This window comes from Hylobates moloch, unplaced genomic scaffold (genome assembly GCF_009828535.3).
Source record: "Hylobates moloch isolate HMO894 unplaced genomic scaffold, HMol_V3 SCAFFOLD_18, whole genome shotgun sequence".
Classification (NCBI taxonomy): domain Eukaryota; kingdom Metazoa; phylum Chordata; class Mammalia; order Primates; family Hylobatidae; genus Hylobates; species Hylobates moloch.
In genome coordinates, this window is record NW_026652293.1 from 13,783,106 (window position 1) to 13,792,359 (window position 9,254).

A 9,254-nucleotide genomic window follows, 5' to 3' on the forward strand; every position below is an offset into this window, starting at 1 on the left:
GGAAGCCCTTTCCTCTGCTTTGAAAGTCTAGTCCAGGCCAACACCCAAGCGTAGCAGCGAATGGAGGGGGACTGAAAGAGCAGAAAGTCTCGAGCGAGAGAAAACGGCCTTTCCTAAGAACCAAGGGAACCCCTAGCTCAGAAGCCTAAGCCCTCGGCGCTCCAGGCCTTTACCTCGACGACGGGAAACGCTCCCTGGGGGCAGCCCTATTTCAGATCCCCTGGAAGGATGTCAATATCCCCGCCAGCAGTGGACGAGGCAAGGAAATCTTCCCCTGGAATTGATTCTTGCCAGAGACCCGAGGGCACACAAACCTTCCTCAGGTGGCTCCGCAAGGGATTTAAGGAAGCAGCGGGTTCTCCATCCAAGAGGCAGATGCAGAGGCAGGGGCGGCGGCACCAGGCTTCCAGCGTCAAGCTCATTACTGCCCTCCAAGTACACCCTTTCTTCTCCCTCAGAACTCCCTCCTCCTTCTGATCACTCACTCTCGTCTTTTGACCCTTCAATTCGGCTGGACAAGGGACCCCTATTGAAGCCGGGGACCCGCCAGCTCAGTGACCTTGGATGGGTCTGGGCGTCCCCCAGAAAGCCCTCTGCTAAAGGAAGCTGTGGGAGGAGGAACCCGAGTTCGCGGTGTCTAAGATGGGTTATTTGGGAATGGTTCTGGGTTCCCGAGGCCGCAATATGAAGACAGCCAAGTGGCTGCGGGAAGGGAAAGCAGTTGAGATGTAAGTAGGTGGAACGGGGTCTGTGTGGTCTAAACGCCGGCGCCAGCGGTGGTCTGGACTGACCCATAAATACACCTACCGCAGTTGGACAGACGCATCTCATCCTCCGCCGGGGACATCTTAGCAACTGCCACTGTACCTCTTAGTGGAAGCACACTTAGGAACCCACCCCGTACTTACCGCTGCGGGAATTGTAACTGGTGGCGGAGACCAGAGACTAGAACCCGGGAGGCCTGGGAGTCGGTGGTGGGACCGGGGGACAGCTCTGCTCAACTACCTTGCGCGTTCTCAATTTCTTTGCACTCCCTCTGCCAACTTCTGGCAAACTTCTCTCCTTTTCCCCCACCTCCCCTCCACCTCCTTCTTTCCGACGAGACTGGTCTCCGGGGCTCGCCCTTCCCGGTTCTGACTTTGTCTTAAAGTGTTGATTGACGGTTGCAATTACGAAGGATGATGGCTCGGGGAGGCTCCCGCAGCCTTGATGAGCCCGAGAAGCGCAGTCCTAGCATATTTTATCCACGCTCGGCGTTACGGGGCCGTGCACGCCCCATTCACCCAGCTGGCTGGAGCTGAGGAGGCCTCGCACTCCCCACTCACGAGGATGCAACTGCCCGCCCTCCTCCCCACCTCCTCCTTCCCGTGGTTCAGCACCGCATTTCGGAGCGTGAGCTGCGAGCAATCAGCTCGACCTGACCTGGAAAGTGTTGTTCAGCCCCCGCTCGCTTGACCCGTGCCGGCTGCAGCGGGAAAAAAATATCAGGATTTTCAGGAGCGGTTCAGGTTTCCTGGGCTCGCAAAAGGTGTGACAGACACACCTTTCCTCGGCGCCTGGGTAGATGACCCACCCAAACTTGCACAAAACTTGCAAAACCTTCCTCCTTCGAAACAATTTCTCCCGTCTTCTCTTCCATTCCCACTTTTTGGTGCTTTTTAAGAAACCAGGACAATTAGTTTTTTCGTCCCACATATCTACCTTTTAGACCCCGGAAGAAGTCTAGATTTTTTTCAGATCTCTATTACTAGGCCGGGATAGCCCGAGGGGAAGAGGAGCAAGTTTTTCAGCCTACGGAAGCTCCGGGTCTGCCTAATTTTTCCGCCCCTCCCAACCGAAAAGCCCATCAGAAGCTGCTTTTGCCTTTCTCTGAAAAGTTTAGCCAGAACTCCAGTTTCATTCCCCGGCTCAGAGGGCTGGGCTACCCGCCCACGCCCGTAGGCTCCACCCGCCCTCATTCTGAGCGCTTTGTATTAGAAAGAGATGGGTTAAATTTCAGTACAGGCATAGGAATTACCAGGGAGCGTTGTGTTGACCGAAGCTTTAAAAAAGCAAACCTGAATAGGTGAGTAGTCGTGCCTTGTTAAAAAAAAAGAAGAAGAAAAAAGAAAAAAAGCCTTTCTGCTGCACGTGTGAATAACTACTTAAGACATCAACATCAGCCCCTAGAGCAGGATGGCGATTGATTCACAATCACTAGGAGAGTATCTCGACCTGGCGTGGCGCGGTTTTTATCGCGGAGGAAAACGAAAGCCGAAGCAATTGTCTGGGTAATCCAACCTACCCCCACCCCCCCGGGCAACCTCCCACCCTTGCCCCAGAGGAAAGGAGGGCTTTTTGGAGAATTTGGCCTGGGTATCAGAATCTACGGCTCTTTGTATAAAAAGAGTTCACTGAAGAACCTTTTCACTTATTTTCTTTGCAGCAAGTTGTCCCAACCCAGGGGTCCTGGAGCGCCCCGCCAGGGTATAGCCGGTGCCCTTAGAAGAGTGTAACAGGGAGATCCGGTCTTAAGAAAGGAGCGGGGCAGGGGAAATAATCTCGGGTAGGTGGTCCAGTCTAATCTATCTCTTCCTCTCTGTAATTGAAATGGAAATTTGAGCCAGCTCCAGTTCAAAACTATTGAGACTCCATCCATTGGAATCAATCCTGTCCAGCCTCGGGGCCAACAGAACGACGATCCCGGCGCTAGCAGGCCACAAAGCACCTTGTGAAACTAGCTGAACACTTGCAGTTGCATCATTTACACCCTCTCCTCCGCTTCAACCTGGGTCAGGAACAAAATCCTTAGCACGAGATTATTCTAGGCTGCCATTTAAATGTATCCGGCGATACTGGAAACTTCTTGATGGAAGGGGTAACGTCCTGCATTGCTTCAGAATTCCTCGGCTTTTGCAGCGAGGGGATTGATCCAAACCAAACTTCTTCGTTCAGAAAAGCCCCTGCCTGAGCTTCCGATTCTTAAGGTCAAAGAGTGCCGGGACCGCAGAGATGCGGGGTCCAGCAATTTGGGTCTCACTTGGTCAGCAAAGAAAATGGGAGCTTGGAAAGGCAAGACTTAACAGTGGTACCGTCACACTCAAGCATGGGCGTGGAACTAGAGAAAGTGTTATGGTCTGGGCAGTTACAGAGGTTGCACAATTAGAAGGGCGTGGGCTTTTCCAACATGGAGATAACTTTCGCGATTAAGAGATTGGTGTACAGTGTGTGCCAAGGCTTGAGAGAGATTCACTTGTTTTCTCCAGAGTTTCTTGTCTGGTAACTGGAAAGTTGATTCCAGGACCAAGCAGTGGATTCCGACCAATTTTCTTTCCATTCCTGTAGAGGCCGGGGGAGCAGGTGGAGCTTGCAGGGGCCCGGGAAGCGGGGGCTGCAGGCATCCAAACCCTGAGCAAAGAATCCAGCACTTACCGTGAAAAATGCTAGCATGGGTGTGGGACTAGCATATCTCACTGCAAGAGGCACAGCTGGGTTTGTCAAAGGTGCTTTTTTTTTTTAATTGACACCTAAATTGTCTTTCCCTATACCCTCCTCTCATGGTACAACAGTATGTTTGTTAATGCTATCTAATTCGGTCACTCAGTTTGAGTGATTTCCCTGCCCTCCTCATACCCACTGACTCTATAACAAGTACATGCTCTGAATTTCCTCTCAGTTCCTTCTCACCATCTGTTGGTAGCCCTGCGAGTTGCTACCATATACCACAAATTCACAAGCTAAACTTCATCCAAACTCCAGAGATCCTTTACAGGAAACTCCAGAGTAGGGGACCAGAAGTGTCTTCGTCCCACCCCACTCAGACCTCAGTCCTCCCAGATGTGATTTCCACTCTGCTTTCCATACACCACTCCCTATGCCACCCTTCTGAATTCTAGAAGGATCCAAGTGTGATTTCTACTGTGGAATGGAAATGAAGATTAAAAAACCACTTACAAATATGTTTCTAAAGCTCGAAATGTCTCTTGGAGGAAAGTCTGCATAGACCAACATTGTATTAAATCATAACTCCTTTATGTCAACAAGAACAAGTGGTTACCACTTTGGAGAAAGAGTATGTATTTCAGAATATTTCTTGGGTTCTATTTATAGTTCATTCTCTTGACAAGCTGAGTAAATTGCTTGACCTCTGATTCCATTTTTTAAATCAGTAAAATTGGGTTAACAAAGTAAACTTTATAGTTAAATCAGACAGCGCCAGGAAAGAAATATACTATGCTGGATAGATAGATAGATAGATAGATAGATAGATAGATAGATAGATAGATAGATAGATAGATCTATATATATATATAATCAGTTCCCCTCTGTCTTTCCCCTTAGCTTCACTCAAACTCATCATTCTGTAAGAAAACTAAAAAGGGAATCACTAACCATTCTAGGACCACCTTCCAGTGGGATGTGCTTGCTAACTTGATTGTCTTGCAGGGCTTGACAAAGTCCTTGGGGACAATTACATTATGACCAGATAAAACTGCTCATATAAGTGCTCATGGTCATCTGCATTCAGGTTATTTGGTGTTTAATAGTTAAACTCCAAATATCTTTTCTTACTTATCAATCACACAAAAACATACATAACAGCTTCCCAAAACACTAAAGAAGAGGCAACCTTTATCAACTTGCCTGGTCAGTTTCAGTTCACATGGTTTTCTCAAGCTTGATCTCTCAAGATCATATTGGTCATATTTCAACTCTTCCCCAGGGCCTCCCCAGAGCACAATGCCCTCCTGAAGTTCCTTGAAGCCAACTGGATTTTTCCGAGAAGTCTGTTCCAATAAGGTGAAGCATGAGGAAGTGCAACTCAAAAGAACTAGTTCTATCCTAAGGTAGACTCTAGAGCTGTGGAGTGAAGTTGTCTTGCCTGCCTAGTGCATCCCTGGGGGTGGGGATTGGGTTGGGCCTGTAGGTGGAAGTCTGACAATATGCCCTTCTCTAGCTCAACTTATGTTCAAGGCTGAATCCAAGATAATCCTAGACATTGTGTCTGGTGGAGGGGTCAAGTAAAGGAGAGAAGCATTAACAAGCCTCTGTTCTCCCTTCCTCTATAAATCTCTCTTGGTTTGTTAGAAGAGGTGTTAAAGATGCCGGGTGCGGTGGCTCACACCTGTAATCCCAGCACTTTGGGAGGCTGAGGTGGGTGGATCACCTGAGGTCAGGAGTTCGGGACCAGCCTGGCTAACATGGTGAAATCCCATTTCTACTAAAAATACAAAAAATTAGCCGGGCGTGGTGGCGTGCACCTGTAATCCCAGCTGCCTGGGAGGCTGAAGCAGGAGAATGGCTTGAACCCAGAAGGCTGAGGCTGCAGTGAGCCAAGATCATGCCATTGCACTCCAGTTTGGGCAACAAGAGCGGAACTCCACCTCCAAAAAAAAAAAAAAAAGGTGTTAAAGAAAAAGAAATCCTTTTTTGTTTTTTTGTTTTGTTTTGTTTTGTTTTGTTTTTGAGATAGGGTCTCACTTTGTTGCCCAGGCTGGAGTTCAATGGCACAATCACAGCATCCTCGACCTCCCTGGCTCAAGTGATCTTCCTACCTCAACCCCCAAGCCCTAGTCACTGGGACTACAGGCACATGCCACCACACCCACACCCAGCTAATTTTTCTTTTTTTTTTTTTTTTTTTTTGTAGAGCCTGGGTCTCACTATGTTGCCTAGGCTGGTCTGGATCTCCTGCACCCAAGTGATCCTCCATCCTCAGTCTCCCAAAGTGTTGGGATTACCAGTTTGAGACACTGTGCCTGGCCCAAGAACTCTTTTAACTCTGGTCACTACCTGTGGATCCAGGCCAGAAAAGAGGAATCTGAGAAGCACTGTTTTGGAGATGGGCTGGGGCATGGAAAGAAGGGAGGCTCTAGAGTTTAGCTTCATAGAAGAAACTGGCAGCCTAAGCCCCAACTATGAGAATCAGAACATGGGCTTGGATGGCTGGCATTCTAAATAAAGCTCGCTGGAGGTTAGGGTGACATAACGGCTATCACACTTTCCACTGATGACGTCTACTTTCAGAGATCCTTATAAGCACAGAGATTGCTGGAGGTTATCACTGAAATAAAATCAGACTGAGTGTTCAGGGGACCAGATAGCAAGACTCACATTACAGACTCAATACAGTGTTTGCACTGTGTATCATGTACCCCTAAGTATGCAGACATAACCTTCTGTGGATAATATGCAATATTATACTAAGTGCATAAAATATTCTGCAAATGCAGTTAATTTGAAGGATTACGGAAATTTAATATAAATCAAAGCATAATATTGGGCACATTGTGAGAGTGGTCAATAAATATTTGTTTTATGTATAACATATTTCCTATTACACAGATATGGCTCTTTTCTTGATATAGGTAAGTATAAAAAGCCTCTAAAGTTAGTACTGCATATTATTCAATAAAATCATCCCACCTGGGAGAAAGAAGTAAACCAAGACCAGAAACCAAGAGTCTGGCCAGTGTCCCAGAGTTAGTTAACTTTAAGGGAACAATCTAGTTATAACCTGAGTGTGCTGCTTTTACACTACAATAAATGATTATCTTGCAGGTAGGCAGAAGGAACAACTTTATCTTAATTCTGCTTTTCTATACAAGCACAGACATCTATACAAAACTTTCATGTAACCATCAGTGTGCGTACAAGATGTAGCCCCTAGTTAAAAACCATGGAGACACCTTTTCAAACAAAAGGAGGCTCAGTTCCTAGTACAACACAACTGAATTAAATGTAGAATTGTAAACCCTGATTGATGTCTACATACACCGGGCTCGGTTTTGTGAACCACTCAACACAGCCCACCTTGCAATTTGCCATCTGAAAGCTACCCTTGAGACCCTCAGACACTCTCTACAGCTGCACCCGTGGGTTCTTCCCAGTGGGGCTGCCCTGGGCAATCAGAAAGACCCATTCAAGGGGCATCTCTCCCTCAGGAATCGGGTCAGGCCCTTCAATCCAACAGTTCAGTCCGAAGGCTCCTCACCGCCCTCTCTTCCTCTCCCTCAGCACTTTGGGTGGCTCCGTCCAGCCATTCACCCTGGGAACGACCGTCAGCACCCTCGTGGAGGCTACGAGGTAAACAGATTGTCTCTCGGTGCCACAGCCGCCTCGGGGTCACTAAGATGTTGCAGATGTGGACACCTCACAACCACCTGCGGGGCTCCAATACCAGGAGGCGGAGGGGCTGTGCTTGGGTTGGGAAGGGACTGGTGGCTGCGAACAAGATCCTGAAAGAGGTCTCTTTTACCGGAAAATTGACTGGAATTTTGTTATCCCGGAATCCGGCGCCCGGAAGTGCCTGCACAGGTTTAGGATGTTGGGGTAGTCTCGCTGAGGCCAGGGGAGAGCCTTCTTCGGTATTTTTCTTGAGGTGTAGTCCCCAGCAGCCCCTTATGGGCTGGACCGACAGTCCTCCGGTTCCCAGCTCTCTGCGGTGGGACCGATTCCAGAGCTGCAGGTGTTCTCTGTTTACGCTCAGAGTGTACCCGCCTCGGTCCCTTGCGATGTGAGTTGCGCGTGCGGAGGGTGGAAATACAGTTCTTCCAAGGTTGCAGAGAGAAGTGCAACAGCGTCTCTTTCCCCTACGTTACCCTCTTTAATTCACCCATGGGGTCTGGGGGAGACTGCAGGGGGTCGGCGTGTGTGGTCTCCCGACCCAGCTCAACTCTATTTTGGCAGCGACCAGCCGGGGCTGCGCGCAGCAGGAGCCCAAGACCGCCCGCGCGGGTGCGAGCCCCCGAGCGCGCGTCCCCCGTGCGCGCGCAGTCCGCGTTTCCGGCCCGAGCGCGCTCTGGCTGCGGCCCCGGACGCTGAGCCGGAGCTGCGCGGAGCTGCCCGGAGCTGCCGGGAAGGACTCCTCGCCTGCGCACCGCGGGGTTCTGCCCGACGAAAAAGATGCGAAATGGTTTTGTGCTTCTCTCTCATCTTTCTTGTGCCTGTATTTTCTGTGTTATCTGCAGAACAATTGATTGTGTGTTACACCCTGCTTGCCTTCCCCATGTTTTCTTTTTCGTAAATATAGAACATTTTTGGTAAACATTTCCTCAAGTGATATACTTTAGGGTGTAGTTGGCCCATAAAAAAAGCAATCACTGTATTCTGTGGAGTCAGCTGACTAGGAAGGAAAAAAGAGAAAAAACTCAAGCCTTGATTTTCTTTCTTGTTACAATGGAGCTGAGACTCAGAGCTCATGGCAGGCCCCTGCAAATTCGGAGGGAAATTCCAGTCCGAAAGCCTCGGCAAATGCTACCAGAAAAGGCACAGGTCCTTCAAAAACTGGGGAAAGGCAGAAGGGCTTGACTTCCAACAGACAAATGATTACAGAACACTGGGAATTACTTCCCTTTAGTCCTTTACTTTTAGGATTAATTGAATGTAGTCTTGCTATAAAATTCACAAGTTTGTAACTCTATTTTTTTAAATGAAAAGTAGCTTTATTATTTCTGTTTGTAAAAACAAAATATACTAATTGTTGTGAAAAACAGTAGCTCTTAACTTCAAATCCTTTACTAATGATGGTCTAGTTTTTTGGGGGTTTTTTTTTTTTTTGGAGGTGGGGGCATGACTTTCATTCCCCAGGAAAATAAAATGAAAATTTTTTACGGTATAAGCAGAGAATGAGACACCATACTTTTGTGTGGGTTGAAAAGTAACAAATACTTGACAGCTATCTGTTAGAGTTTGATCAATGATCACTCAATATGATTAACTTGTTTCAAATTGTTCAAATTTTAGCTTATTATTTCTGATTAAAAATTATCAGAAAATATTAAAGTTGAAATTGATAAATTATAAATAATATTTTCTGGCTGTTTAGACTATTAGAATGACACCAGTAAACACTAGATATAATGAATAATATTCATATTTTGAAATATCCATTTGCTTTTTTTGAACTGCAAGAAAGATAAATGTGAGATATATATACTTAGGCTTATTATGTGCTTTTAATAAACATAATAGGAAAAGCCATGACTTAAAATGCAAAATCCATCAACGAGATTAAATTATATGTATGTAGTAGCAGAATAAATAGATGATCAATAGAGAAATTCCTACTTACCAATAGGTGTAAGTCCGTGCTTTAAAGACTCTTGTAAATCCCCAGTATCTGAATTAGAAGACATTCTTTGTGAAATTATAGGTAGTTCTTTGGCTTAAAGCAGAAATCATTGAGCAAAAGAAAAGTGCAGCTTGTCAAATTTCGTGGCCTTGGGAAGGACACATCAGACTACAGTAACCCTTAGTGAAAGTTAAGAAAAAGC

General features: G+C 47.0%; 1 protein-coding gene across 2 annotated transcripts in view; it reads right to left on the reverse strand.

Annotated features, from left to right (window-relative positions):
* The window catches only part of NR5A2 (nuclear receptor subfamily 5 group A member 2), a 149,562-nt gene extending 140,308 nt beyond the window's left edge, over positions 1 to 9,254 (reverse strand). For both annotated transcript variants that reach the window (XM_032136513.2, XM_032136512.2), the window contains exon 1: positions 9,053 to 9,254. In XM_032136513.2, coding sequence (XP_031992404.1) covers positions 9,053 to 9,116 — 64 coding nt within the window. In that variant the 5' untranslated portion in view covers positions 9,117 to 9,254. The remainder of the gene's footprint in view (positions 1 to 9,052) is intronic.